Source organism: Phoxinus phoxinus (assembly GCF_949152265.1).
Source record: "Phoxinus phoxinus genome assembly, chromosome: 19".
NCBI classification, from domain to species: domain Eukaryota; kingdom Metazoa; phylum Chordata; class Actinopteri; order Cypriniformes; family Leuciscidae; genus Phoxinus; species Phoxinus phoxinus.
The window spans coordinates 8,892,321-8,907,787 of record NC_136894.1 but is presented as its reverse complement, the minus strand read 5'-3'; the positions used below and the strand labels follow the sequence as shown (position 1 = coordinate 8,907,787).

The 15,467-nt window shown below is 39.2% G+C and overlaps 1 protein-coding gene across 5 annotated transcripts in view; it reads right to left on the bottom strand.

Moving 5' to 3' along the window:
- Positions 1-22: 22 nt before the first annotated feature.
- hpca (hippocalcin) overlaps positions 23-15,467 on the bottom strand; it is a 67,827-nt gene continuing 52,382 nt past the window's right edge. For 3 of the 5 annotated variants that reach the window (XM_079590407.1, XM_079590403.1, XM_079590406.1), the window contains 4 exons: positions 14,622-14,903; positions 12,441-12,546; positions 1,568-1,689; positions 23-1,461 (listed from right to left, as the gene is read on the bottom strand). In XM_079590407.1, the coding sequence (XP_079446533.1) occupies positions 1,592-1,689; positions 12,441-12,546; positions 14,622-14,903 (486 nt within the window). In that variant the 3' untranslated portion in view covers positions 23-1,461; positions 1,568-1,591. Of the gene's footprint in view, positions 1,690-12,440; positions 12,547-14,621; positions 14,904-15,467 lie in introns of all 5 variants that reach the window. The other 2 variants (XM_079590404.1, XM_079590405.1) reach the window with 1 other exon arrangement.

Here is a 15,467-nt window from a genome sequence, read left to right as displayed (position 1 = left end):
TAAGAATCACTCTCAGGCGACATTCTAAACACAGAAGTATATTTTTCAACGTCAGTAAAAGGGGACAATCATCATGTCCTCGCATGAGGTTTTCATGCAACATAATAGAGGAAAGTTGCCATAGAGGGTGCAGCATCAAATATGGCCTCGGTACAAATATGGAAGCAACATGGAGGCTACACATGTATTGAGAGTGGGCATGTATTGAGTTCATGAGCTGATATGTTTGTACAAAGCAGGAGCACCTGGAGAATTCAGGTCATGGAATGTCAGTCGTTGCATAAAAAGAAAAGAAAAATCAAAGCAGTGGCGTTCTCTTTACACCAGTTCATTCAAGAGTGAAAATAAGCCCTTAGTGATCGCTTTCAGTATTCAAACTCTTTATCTAAAGGTGAGACATGATCATAAATCATAGAGTTGTACATTCCTGTCTATGTTGTTGATGGAAACCTAAGCAGGTGATTTTGAGTACCATACGATGCAGGATAAAGTTGTCACGAGCTGCTTCAAATCGGGGGTTCAAAACTTGCTTGCATACAAAGATATCGTATTGAACAACACAAAGTGATACTATAAAGTATACATACACCAGAACATGCAAACCTTCACTCTTGCGTACATACAAACACGCATATAACCGCACGCGCACAGATGAAGCGCTTCAAATGATATGTGCTATAGTGTATTCCATTCAAAACACAGCGTAATGTATCCCCTGATGCAAACATTACCCACAATGCATTGAAAAGCCTTGAATTAATAACAACTTGCTCATAATACATCACCAAGCGTCTCACGTCTCGGTTAAACAGTAATAAAATCACCCTTGGTCAAATAAACACCATAAAAATGCAAAAAATAAATAAAAGAGATATGGAGGCAAACCACATATTTACAACAACAACAACAACAAAAAGTTCAAATGAACAGAATTCAAGAATGGGATCCTCAGCCTTCTCTTTGTAAAATAAAGATCATGAGCGCCAGAGCAGAACAATCCCAACATTCAGTCCATCAGTCCACTGGGTCAATTAGAGACTAAGATTTGGATACTGCCTGAAGCTACATAATACTGCCGTAAGATGCACGTGAGTAAAAAGACGTCTATAACTGCCTTCCTTTGTAGTTCTAATATGCATTTATACTGTATATACACATAAATATCAATATAAAAAGTAGATGGGGAACTGTGCCCTCAAAACAAAGGGGAAGAGAAACAAAACAGCACAGATATTAAACACAAAAGGTTTGAGGAGTGGGGAAGGTCGGGAGCGCATGCATGCACGATTCCTAAAAAGGAACATTCCTTTCCCAAATCTGGACCCTTTTTTGTGTGTGTGTGTGCGCGTGTGTGTGTTGAGTCAAGCACTCCATTAGCAGAGACAAGGACGGATGACACGCAGCAGACTTGGATGTCTTGGCAGGTGTTGTCTTTGTTCTTCAGATGTACGCATGTCCTTTCTGCGGAAAAAACTGAAAGTAAAATTGTTGCACTTTTTTTTTTTCTTTCTTAAAACTCTTCCGTCTGGAACACAAAGAAGAATGAGATATAAGAGCTTTCATGCACTGAGTGCCGGTTGTCTGGAGTGACTCAAAACTGCGAAGCGCTGCTGGGGTCACACTGCAGTAGCCGCACAATGGAGGGATCGCTTTTGGCACCTTTAATGAACTCTTCCAAAGACAACTTGCCTAGAAAGAGAAGACGGAATGGGTTAAGGGAAAAGTTGAGAGAAGACCCTGACCTGGGTTAAAACCTAGGTTCTTTGCATTTGCTAAGAACTGGGTTTGTTTAAGTAAAAAATTAAGTAATAAATAATACAAAAATTAAATAATAATTGAAATTTGAATTGCGCATTGATAAAAGATCAACTTGAAAGTGATCTTTTGGTAACATTTTTAAGAATGCAGTCAAGGTGACTAGTCTATATTATTGGGTAACACTTTATCTTACATTATCTTTATTACACGTTATGTACTACAGTAATAACAGTAAAATATAGCTGCAAGCAGCAATCACCGGGGCCAAGCGCAAGCAAGACGACAAGACATGCCAAAGTGGCTGGGAGTGTGACACCAACTGCAGCAAGGAGCAATTGAAGACATTTAAAGATGAATTTTGGCACAATGGTTGATACATTAACTAAAAATATGATTATCACTTTCGACCAATAGGTGGCGCAGTTACGAAACTGATGTGATGTGGTCAGAGTGAAGTGACAATGACACATACAAAGTTTGGCGTCAATATGTCAAGGCATTGCAGATATAAAGCCTGAATAGTCATTTTGGCATCATGCCTCAACTTTGACACTGCGGTATACGAAAACGGTTTCGTCTATCGACACGAAATCCATAACTTTTACTCGGCACGGTCTGGAGATGACACGATCCAATTTTGGTGAAAATCGGACGTTCGGTCTAGGAGGAGTTCGAAAAAGTAGGTTTTAAAACAAAATAAAGATGGCGGACAGGAAGTTTGACTGACTATGGCGAAATTGGTATCTATGTTTTCAGCATAACCCAAGGAATCTATTGAGATCAGTGTCATTACTATAGGCAAATTTATTCAAAAGTTATTAGCATTTTTGGAAATGTCATTATAACTTTTGACCAAAAGGTGGCGCTGTCTCATAATCTTTTGAGTACCTTCAAGGCCTTGTACTGATTACCCATACTGAGTTTCGTAACGATACGTTCATGCGTTCATAAAATACAGCATTTTAGCACATAATTCAAAATGGCCGACAGCCAAAATGGCCGATATGGGAAAATTGGATATCAGTCAACTCAATATGACGTCCTGAATCTAACGAGACCACTTTTGTGATTTTTGGACAAACCGTTCAGAAGTTATAAGCAAAAATATAAATTCTTCATATCTCCGGACCAGTAGGTGGCGCTGCGCCGAAACGCTGCATGTAGCCTCAGGTCATGCTTATGATGACATGTACCAAGTTTGGTCTGAATACAATAAAGCGTTGCGGAGATACAGCCTTACGTCTGTTTTCGCAAGTGCTATGTAAAATTTGTTTGTACGTTTATCAAAAACGGTTAAGCGAATCAACTTGAATTCCATAACTTTTTGTCGGCACTGCCTGAAGATGATCTGGTGCAATTTTGGTGAGAATCGGACAAACCGTCTAGGACGAGTTCGAAAAAGTAGGTTTTTCGGAAAATTCAAAATGGCGGGAAAACTATTATGACGGAAAATGACGTCATAGGGTGCAGTCGAATCTTCGTGAGCTCAGGAATCAGAGGAAAAAAGAATTTTGTTTCTAGCCCTTGTGGTTCAAAAGTTATTAGCATAAACATGAGTGAAACTTTGGACAGCTGGTGGCGCTAGAGGGAATGAGTTGGAGACTCCAAATTTGCTATGGTGATAGTTCAGGCTGTCCTCTATCACTGTGCCAATTTGTATAAGTTTCCCGCAAACGGTTCTATAGGCTGCCATAGACGCCCAGTCGGCAGAGAAAAAAAAAAAAAAAAAGAAGATGAAATATAGCTGCAAGCAGCAATCACCGGGGCCAAGCGCAAGCAAGACGACAAGACATGCCAAAGTGGCTGGGAGTGTGAGACCCACTGCAGCAAGGAGCAATTAAAGACATTTGAAGATGAATTTGGGCAAAATGGTTGAAAAATCACATACAATAACTAAAAATATGATTATCACTTTCGACCAATAGGTGGCGCAGTTACGAAACTGATGTGATGTGGTCAGAGTGAAGTGACAATGACACATACAAAGTTTGGTGTCAATATGTCAAGGCATTGCAGATATAAAGCCTGAATAGTCATTTTGGCATCATGCCTCAACTTTGCCACTGCGGTATACGAAAACGGTTTCGTCTATCGACACGAAATCCATAACTTTTACTCGGCACGGTCTGGAGATGACACGATCCGATTTTGGTGAAAATCGGACGTTCGGTCTAGGAGGAGTTCGAAAAAGTAGGTTTTAAAAGAAAATAAAGATGGCGGACAGGAAGTTTGGCTGACTATGGCAAAATTGGTATCTATGTTTTCAGCATAACCCAAGGAATCTATTGAGATCAGAGTCATTACTATAGGCAAATTTATTCAAAAGTTATTAGCATTTTTGGAAATTTCATTATAACTTTTGACCAAAAGGTGGCGCTGTCTCATAATCTTTTGAGTACCTTTAGGGCTTTGTACTGATGACCCATACTGAGTTTCGTAACGATACGTTCATGCGTTCATAAAATACAGCATTTTAGCACATAATTCAAAATGGCCGACAGCCAAAATGGCCGATATGGAAAAATTGGATATCAGTCAACTCAACATGACGCCCTGAATCTATCGAGACCACTTTTGTGATTTTTGGACAAACCGTTCAGAAGTTATAAGCAAAAATAGCCTTTTTTCATATCTCCAGACCAGTAGGTGGCGCTGCGCCGAAACGCAGCATGTAGCCTCAGGTCATGCTTGTGATGACATGTAGGAAGTTTGGTTTGAATACGATTAAGCGATGCGGAGATACAGCCTTATGTCTGTTTTCGCAAGCGCTACGTAAAATTTGTTTGCGCGTTTATCGAAAACGGTTTGACGAATCAACTTGAATTCCATAACTTTTTGTCCCCACAGCCTGAAGATGATCTGGTGCAATTTTGGTGCAAATCGGACAAACCGTCTAGGACGAGTTTGCAAAAGAAGGTTTTTTGGACAATTCAAAATGGCGGCCATATTTTTATGACGGAAAATTACGTCATAGGGTCCAGTCGAATCGTCGTGAGCTCAGGAATCAGAGGAAAAAAGAATTTTGTTGATAGGCCTTACGGTTTAAAAGTTATTAGCATAATATAAGTGAAACTTTGGACAGGTGGTGGCGCTAGAGGGAATGAGTTAGAGACACCAAAATTGGTGCAATTACTGTTGGGAATGTCCTCTATCAGAATGTCAAACCGGAACAACTTTCCCGCATACGCTTCTATGGGCTGCCATAGACGCCCAGTCGGAAGAAGCAGAATAATAATAAATATAGCTGCAAGCAGCCATTACGGGGCCAAGCGCAAGCAAGACGACAAGACATGCCAAAGTGGCTGGGAGTGTGAGACCAACTGCAGCAAGGATCAATTGAAGACATTTAAAGATGAATTTTGGCAAAATGGTTGAAAAATCACATACAATAACTAAAAATATGATTATCACCTTCGACCAATCGGTGGCGCAGTTACGAAACTGATGTGATGTGGTCAGAGTGAAGTGACAATGACACATACAAAGTTTGGTGTCAATATGTCGAGGCATTGCATATATAAAGCCTGAATAGTCATTTTGGCATCATGCCTCAATTTTGCCACTGCGGTATACAAAAACGGTTTCGTCTATCGACACGAAATCCATAACTTTTACTCGGCACCGTCTGGAGATGACACGATCCGATTTTGGTGAAAATCGGACGTTCGGTCTAGGAGGAGTTTGAAAAAGTAGGTTTTAAAAGAAAATAAAGATGGCGGACAGGAAGTTTGACTGACTACACCAAAATTGGTATCTATGTTTTCAGCATAACCCAAGGAATCTATTGAGATCAGTGTCATTACTATAGGCAAATTTATTCAAAAGTTATTAGCATTTTTGGAAATTTCATTATAACTTTTGACCAAAAGGTGGCGCTGTCTCATAATCTTTTGAGTACCTTTAGGGCGTTGTACTGATGACCCATACTGAGTTTCGTAACGATACGTTCATGCATTCATAAAATACAGCATTTTAGCACATAATTCAAAATGGCCGACAGCCAAAATGGCCGATATGGACAAATTGGATATCAGTCAACTCAAAATGACGCCCTGAATCTATCGAGACCACTTTTATGATTTTTGGACAAACCGTTCAGAAGTTATAAGCAAAAATAGCCTTTTTTCATATCTCCGGACCAGTAGGTGGCGCTGCGCCGAAACGGAGCATGTAGCCTCAGGTCACGCTTGTGATGACATGTAGGAAGTTTGGTTTGAATACGATTAAGCGTTGCGGAGATACAGCCTTACGTCTGTTTTCGCAAGCGCTACGTAAAATTTGTTTGTGGGTTTTTTCGAAAATTGCTAAGCGAATCAACTTGAATTCCATAACTTTTTGTCGGCATGGTCTGTAGATGATCTGATTCAATTTTCATGGAAATTGGAGCAACGGCCTAGGAGGAGTTCGAAAAAGTAGCTTTTTCGGAAAATTCAAAATGGCGGAAAACTTTTCATGGCGCAAAATGACGTCATTGGGTGCAATCGAATCGTCACGAGGTCAGGAATCAGAGGAAAAAAAAAATTTGTTTCTAGCCCTTGTGGTTCAAAAGTTATTAGAATAAACATGAGTGAAACTTTGGACAGTTGGTGGCGCTAGAGGGAATGACTTAGACACACCAAAATTGGTGTATTTAATGTTGGGACTGTCCTCTATCCGAATGTCAAACCATTACAACTTTCCCGCGATCGGTTCTATGGGCTGCCATAGACTCCCAGAGCGGAAGAAGAAGAAGAATTATTTTTGGTACGGGAACAGATACAATAGGTGCCCGCACCTTCAGTGCTTGGCCCCTAATAAATATAGCTGCAAGCAGCAATCACCGGGGCCAAGCGCAAGCAAGACGACAAGACATGCCAAAGTGGCTGGGAGTGTGAGACCCACTGCAGCAAGGAGCAATTAAAGACATTTGAAGATGAATTTTGGCAAAATGGTTGAAAAATCACATACAATAACTAAAAATATGATTATCACTTTCGACCAATAGGTGGCGCAGTTACGAAACTGATGTGATGTGGTCAGAGTGAAGTGACAATGACACATACAAAGTTTGGTGTCAATATGTCAAGGCATTGCAGATATAAAGCCTGAATAGTCATTTTGGCATCATGCCTCAACTTTGCCACTGCGGTATACGAAAACGGTTTTGTCTATCGACACGAAATCCATAACTTTTACTCGGCACAGTCTGGAGATGACACGATCCGATTTTGGTGAAAATCGGACGTTCGGTCTAGGAGGAGTTCGAAAAAGTAGGTTTTAAAAGAAAATAAAGATGGCGGACAGGAACTTTGATTGACTATGGCAAAATTGGTATCTATGTTTTCAGCATAACCCAAGGAATCTATTGAGATTAGTGTCATTACTATAGGCAAATTTATTCAAAAGTTATTAGCATTTTTGGAAATTTCATTATAACTTTTGACCAAAAGGTGGCGCTGTCTCATAAATTTTTGAGTACTTTTAGGGCGTTGTACTGATGACCCATACTGAGTTTCGTAACGATACGTTCATGCAATACAGCATTTTAGCACATAATTCAAAATGGCCGACAGCCAAAATGGCCGATATAGGAAAATTGGATATCAGTCGACTCAGCACGATGCCCTGAATCTAACGAGACCACTTTTGTGATTTTTGGACAAACCGTTCAGAAGTTATAAGCAAAAATATAAATTCTTCATATCTCCGGACCAGTAGGTGGCGCTGCGCCGAAACGCAGCATGTAGCCTCAGGTCATGCTTGTGATGACATGTACCAAATTTGGTCTGAATCCGATAAAGCGTTGTGGAGATACGGCCTTACGTCTGTTTTTGCAAGCGCTACGTAAAATTTATTTGCGCGGTATTCGAGAACGGTAATTCGAATCAACTTGAATTCCATAACTTTTTGTCGTCATGGTCTGGAGTTGATCTGGTTCAATTTTCGTGAAATTCGGAGCAACGGCCTAGGAGGAGTTCGAAAAAGTAGTTTTTTTGGAAAATTCAAAATGGCGGGAAAACTATTATGACGGAAAATGACGTCATAGGGTGCAATCGAATCGTCGTGAGCTCAGGAATCAGAGGAAAAAAGAATTTTGATTCTAGCCCTTACGGTTCAAAAGTTATCAGCATAGACATGAGTGAAACTTTGGACTGTTGGTGGCGCTAGAGGGAATGAGTTGGAGACACCAAAATTGGTGTATTTAATGTTGGGACTGTCCTCTATCAGAATGTCAAATAAAATCAACTTTCCCGCAAGCGGTTCATAGGGCTGCCATAGACTTCAATGGCGGAAGAAGAAGAAGAAGAAACGGAAGAATAATAATAATAAGAACGCCAACAAAAACAATAGGTGCCTCCGCACTTTCAGTGCTTGGCCCCTAATAAGAACGGGAACAGATACAATAGGTGCCCGCACCTTCAGTGCTTGGCCCCTAATAAGAACGGGAACAGATACAATAGGTGCCCGCACCTTCAGTGCTTGGCCCCTAACAAGCAGCCATTACGGGGCCAAGCGCAAAAGCAGACGACGAGATATGCCTACATGGCTGAAAGTGTGAGACAAACTGCAGCAAGGAGCAATTAAAGACATTTGAAGATGAATTTTGGCAAAATGGTTGAAAAATCAAATACATTATCTAAAAATATGATTATCACTTTCGACCAATAGGTGGCGCAATTACGAAACTGATGTGATGTGGTCAGAGTGAAGTGAAAATGACACATACAAAGTTTGGTGTCAATATGTCAAGGCATTGCAGATATAAAGCCTGAATAGTCATTTTGGCATCATGCCTCAACTTTGCTCCTGCGGTATACAAAAACGGTTTTGTCTATCGACACAAAATCCATAACTTTTACTCGGCACGGTCTGGAGATGACAAGATCCGATTTTGGTGAAAATCGGACGTTCGGTCTAGGAGGAGTTCGAAAAAGTAGGTTTTAAAAGAAAATAAAGATGGCGGACAGGAAGTTTGACCGACTATGGCAAAATTGGTATCTATGTTTTCAGCATAACCCAAGGAATCTATTGAGATCAGTGTCATTACTATAGGCAAATTTATTCAAAAGTTATTAGCATTTTTGGAAATTTCATTATAACTTTTGACCAAAAGGTGGCGCTGTCTCATAAATTTTTGAGTACCTTTAGGGCATTGTACTGATGACCCTTACTGAGTTTCGTAACGATACGTTCATGCGTTCATAAAATACAGCATTTTAGCACATAATTCAAAATGGCCGACAGCCAAAATGGCCGATATGGGAAAATTGGATATCAGTCAACTCAGTATGACGCCCTGAATCTATCGAGACCACTTTTATGATTTTTGGACAAACCGTTCAGAAGTTATAAGTAAAATAAGCAAATTTTCATATCTCCGGAGCAGTAGGTGGCACTGTGCCGAAACGCAGCATGTAGCCTCAGGTCATGCTTGTGACAACATGTACCAAATTTGGTCTGAATCCGACAAAGCGTTGTGGAGATACAGCCTTGAATCTGTTTTTGCAAGCTCTACGTAAAATTTATTTGTGCGGTATTCGAGAACGGTTATTCGAATCAACTTGATTTCCATAACTTTTTGTCGTCACGGTCTGGAGATGATCTGGTTCAATTTTCGTGAAATTCGGAGCAACGGCCTAGGAGGAGTTCGAAAAAGTAGGTTTTTCGGAAAATTCAAAATGGCGGGAAAACTATTATGACGGAAAATGACGTCATAGGGTGCAGTCGAATCGTCATGAGCTCAGGAATCAGAGGAAAAAATAATTTTGTTTCTAGCCCTTGTGGTTCAAAAGTTATTAGCATAAACATGAGTGAAACTTTGGACAGCTGGTGGCGCTAGAGGGAATGAGTTGGAGACTCCAAATTTGCTATGGTGATAGTTCAGGCTGTCCTCTATCACTGTGCCAATTTGTATAAGTTTCCCGCAAACGGTTCTATAGGCTGCCATAGACGCCCAGTCGGAAGAAAAAAAAGAAAAATATAGCTGCAAGCAGCAATCACCGGGGCCAAGCGCAAGCAAGACGACAAGACATGCCAAAGTGGCTGGGAGTCTGAGACCAACTGCAGCAAAGAGCAATTGAAGACATTTAAAAATGAATTTTGGCAAAATAGTTGAAAAACCACATACATTAACTAAAAATGTGATTATCACTTTCAACCAATAAGTGGCGCAGTTACGAAACTGATGTGATGTGGTCAGAGTGAAGTGACAATGACACATACAAAGTTTGGTGTCAATATGTCAAGGCATTGCAGATATAAAGCCTGAATAGTCATTTTGGCATCATGCCTCAACTTTGCCACTGCGGTATACGAAAACGGTTTCGTCTATCGACACGAAATCCATAACTTTTACTCGGCACGGTCTGGAGATGACACGATCCGATTTTGGTGAAAATCGGACGGTCGGTCAAGGAGGAGTTCGAAAAAGTAGGTTTAAAAAGAAAATAAAGATGGCGGACAGGAAGTTTGGCTGACTATGGCAAAATTGGTATCTATGTTTTCAGCATAACCCAAGGAATCTATTGAGATCAGTGTCATTACTATAGGCAAATTTATTCAAAAGTTATTAGCATTTTTGGAAATTTCATTATAACTTTTGACCAAAAGGTGGCGCTGTCTCATACATTTTTGAGTACCTTTAGGGCGTTGTACTGATGACCCATACTGAGTTTCGTAACGATACGTTCATGCATTCATAAAATACAGCATTTTAGCACATAATTCAAAATGGCCGACAGCCAAAATGGCCGATATGGGAAAATTGGATATCAGTCAACTTAACACGACGCCCTGAATCTAACGAGACCACTTTTGTGATTTTTGGACAAACCGTTCAGAAGTTATAAGCAAAAACATAAATTCTTCATATCTCCGGACCAGTAGGTGGCGCTGCGCCGAAACGCAGCATGTAGCCTCAGGTCATGCTTGTGACGACATGTACCAAATTTGGTCTGAATCCGATAAAGCGTTGTGGAGATACTGCCTTACGTCTGTTTTCGCAAGCGCTACGTAAAATTTATTTGCGCGGTATTCGAGAACGGTAATTCGAATCAACTTGAATTCCATAACTTTTGGTCGGCAAGGTCTGGAGATGATCTGGTTAATTTTTCGTGAAATTCGGAGCAACGGCCTAGGAGGAGTTCGGAAAAGTAGGTTTTTCGGAAAATTCAAAATGGCGGGAAAACTATTATGACGGAAAATGACGTCATAGGTTGCAGTCGAATCGTCGTGAGCTCAGGAATCAGAGGAAAAAAGAATTTTGTTTCTAGCCCTTGTGGTTCAAAAGTTATTAGCATAAACATGAGTGAAACTTTGGACAGCTGGTGGCGCTAGAGGGAATGAGTTGGAGACTCCAAATTTGCTATGGTGATAGTTCAGGCTGTCCTCTATCACTGTGCCAATTTGTATAAGTTTCCCGCAAACGGTTCTATAGGCTGCCATAGACGCCCAGTCGGAAGAAAAAAAAGAAAAAAAAGAAGAAGAATAAGAACGGGAACAGATACAATAGGTGCCCGCACCTTCAGTGCTTGGCCCCTAATTATACATGATTACAAGTAACTAACCCTAAACCAAACTCCTAACTTTATTAACTAAGGATTTTATACAGTAAATACAGTAATAATGTGAAATATTATTACAATTTAAAATAACTCTTTAGCATTTTAACATATTTTAAAATGTAATTTATTCCCATGATGGCAAAGCTGAACTTTCAGGCTGTTAACATCATTACTAAAGTCTTCATTGTCACATGAAGAAAAAAATCATGGACATGATTAGAAACGGTTAAATGTTCCTGAAAAAAAAAAAATAGTCACTCTTGTGCTCCTCTTGGTCAAAAATTGGAAACGAACTGGTAATTGATTTCATCTAGTGTAAACGTTTGGTACTGCGGCCAAACTAAATCTTACTGAAAGCTAATTTTTTGAGATATGAAGCTCAAATTTGGAACACAACTTGTTTAGATAGATGGCTTTAATTTTCTTGCTATTTTATTTTCTTGCTATTTTAGAGTAAAACGTGTTTTTGAAAATATATACTTCATATAAAAATTGAAAATAGTTTTGTGCATTTTTCATAAACAAATTTCTGTCAGCAATAATTTGCCAAGTGTCGTCTTTGAAAAGAGATCAGGCTTAAGTCTGTGCTCTAAAGTATTCAAGATTCACGACAGTTTAAGCTGGAAATTTAATTTTCAGGTCTATGCTCAAAAAGTGAATAAATGGATTATAACTACTGTGTAAATATAATGTAGTACCATAAAATCCCCTAAAAATACTAAATATTAAACAAAAAACATTATCAAACTAAAATATAGTACATTAATTTTATTGAAATTAAAGAAATTCTGTCAATTTTGACCACTACGCGAAGAGCGCCAGAGGGTTAAATAGAAATCTGTTCTAACATTATGTCTTTGGAAAACAGTTTACCGTTTACAGTACTTTGTGCACCAGTGCCACATTATTTAATTTATATAATATATATTTATATTGCTTTTTGCTAATTAAAAAAATAGGTAAACCAAGCATTTTTATGCACCACCTTGAGACAGCTGAAAATGCCACATCATGAAGCCCACACATGCTCTGAGTGCATGCATTGCATTCAATACATTTATTTAAAATAAATCACATACTTTGTGAAGTGATTTCAATTCAAAATGAATTCAAACGGTCAAGAATTGGTCCACATCTTACCATCATTGTTCAGGTCCATTTGTCTGAATATCTTATCCGTCCTCTTCTCTGGTGTCGATTCGTCCTCGGGCATTTTCATCACCGATGACACCATCTTATAAATGGCCTGTAAGAGATTTGAAATATCAGTAGACCACCTTATCTGGCCTTCACAGGTTCAGCCAATACTCTGGTCCATCAGCATTTTATGCTGCACCGAGATTCAACATGAGCCATGAAGTAGAAAGCAAACTTCATAGGCTTTTTCAGATCATTTACTTGCCATATCCACTAAATCTGAGAAGACGGTTTTAAGTCAATCAATTATGTAATGTTTTTTGAGGGATAATGATATTCACAGTTGGGCAGACTGCTAGTGCCATACTCTCGGCTTAGCCCTGCACCTTTTAAAAGCAGCCGCCGTGATAAAATATGCAACACGCTGCAATCTCAGCGCGCCAGCCAACTGTAACCTCCATGAGCTTGCGGATAATCCCACCGTTCTGCACACACAGGGATAAACCCCGGTTAAATTTAACTTGTTAATCCAACAGAGAAGAGAGCCAACGTGGGTGCTACCGACGGCCCTCCCCTATCGCCGCAATCTTCCCCGCAGAACTGAGCTTTGCCAAGCCTGGTTGAGGGAGACTGGTACCAACTGAGCATGCTAAGCACATGCTAATAGCTTCTCCAGTCCCACAGCACAGGCTGACAGGGGAGCATTCATCTGGGACAGCTCGTAATCTTTGTGCTTGATCTCTCCACCAGGGGTCAGGCTTCTCATCTCTGTGCTTTCTGCAAATTATGAAGACTTGTACTGTACATGAAGTACTGTACTTGTGCTGGTCAATTTGAATCATTTTGAGAAACAACAAACGAGACAAAATATTGAGGCTGCAGTAAAAGGATCATGAAATATGAGCACTGATAATAAGTAACATATTAGGAGGGAAAATCGGCTCAACATAAAATAAATATTGCATCTGTTTCCTTTAAGTATTTTGATACTTTAATTTCATAAAAGATAAAAGCAAATGTTTTTCTTTCATCCAACATAAGGACACAAAGTCACTCGACAAGTCAACAAACAGGAGGATTTCTTGATCCATCATTTGTGAGATGTTATCTGCTAAATTCGAACCGTCATAAGACTAATGTGCTCAATAAGCCTGACCTTTTAGAAATGACAAATCCTTTCTGAAAGATGAGGCAAACACATTCCTGAAATGGAAACCGGGGACATTTTCTAGTTCACACGGTCAAAATATAATTGAAATATCACTTATTATCTATGAATTAAAACATGGGGATGATATATTTTGTAGTTTTTTCTATATACCATTATTATAACAAATAATTATTGTGATATTGGCAGGTGAAACAGAACCTAACTGATTTTAACACAATTCACCAGAAATCACACTATAAAAAAAATAGTAAATATAACCACTGCAAATAAAATTATTATATTATATATAAAATTATGACTTTACAAAAAAAACATTTTTTTTTTTTTTAAATAAATACCACAACATACGATAAATAAAACTGTGTTTAACATTTTCTAAATGCATTTAATATTTTCACAAGTTGTGAATATACTGTATACAGTAATTCAACTTTTTAAAATGTTCCGACGTTATCTTATATTTTTGCTTTTGGAAATGGATCTTTGCTATCCTTAATTTGGCTTATTATTTAGAATTTTGAGCACAAATATGTATTCATATCACGGTCTACCTACATATCACATATTACTGCATTTTGACAGAACAGAACATTTAGATTTTTTTTTCAGCTGATGAATGATAATTTTTTTTATAGCCAATCAGAATCTAATAGACCTTGAACTTTTAAAGCAGCAGACGACAAAACGGAACAATATTGTCCGCTGGTGTGAAAGCTAAATTAGTTATCATTATAGCTGCCGTTATTGGTGTGAACGTGGTCTCAGTTTGACAAGGATGGGACCAAATGCTAACCAAAATTTCAGGATTTTTGAGCACACTAACCTTGACAGCTAGCATTTTAGCATTTAGCATCAAACTTTTAATCTCCAAATAATCCACATTTGTTTATCAAAACCATCACAGCACTGAGAAAATCAGTGTATGGATGCAATATACTGTGCATTTGCTTTATTCTAAGAGTGGATTCATAGTGCAGATTAAAGTTGCACAACCATCGCAGAGTGACTCTGACCTGCACGATCTCTAGCATTTCATCACGGCTGATGTAACCGTTGCCGTCCAGATCGTACATGCTGAAGGCCCACTTCAGCTTCTGCTCCAGTTTTCCCCGTGATGTCACGCTCAGAGCAATGATGAACTCCCGGAAGTCGATGGTCCCATCGTTGTTGGTGTCAAACGTACGGAAGACGTGCTCAGCGAACTTTGAGGCATCACCGTATGGGAAGAAGTTGGCATAGATCTTCTTAAACTCTTCAACGTTCAAATGCCCACTGGGACAGTCTTTGAGGAACCCCTGTTTAGAGTGAACAACATACATTGCCATTAGTGGCTCCTTTATAAGAATATGACATCTCAGCATAAATGATTTCTCATTATGATGCTGTAATTTTCACTTATATCTTTATCCTTCACAAACATTCAAGGGGATTGTGAGCTTAATTCCAAGGCGGAAGGTTTAGCGTTATTATACTGCCAAATGTCAAATGCGCATTTTTTTTTCCCAGCAATTTCATCTGTCAGTCATGGAAGCCTATTCTGATTGGTTGATACAGCCAGGAGCGTTTAATACACAAATGACTATGTTTAATACAGGAGCAAAGAGAATTAAATTATAGCGCAAGAGGATGGAGAGATTCACGACGAGTGCACAGGACAATGTTTGAGAGGCAATTCATAAAAGAGCACTGCTTGTTTGAGAGCATGTGTCCGGTTTTGTGCGAGGGCGAAGAAAATCTGCATGTAAGCCGAGAGAATCACACTTGTGAACTACATGGATGTGCTCTTATGTTACAATACGTGTTTTTTGACATTTGGCAGTATAATAACGCCATAGAAGGTCTATTGCTGCATTCACGTC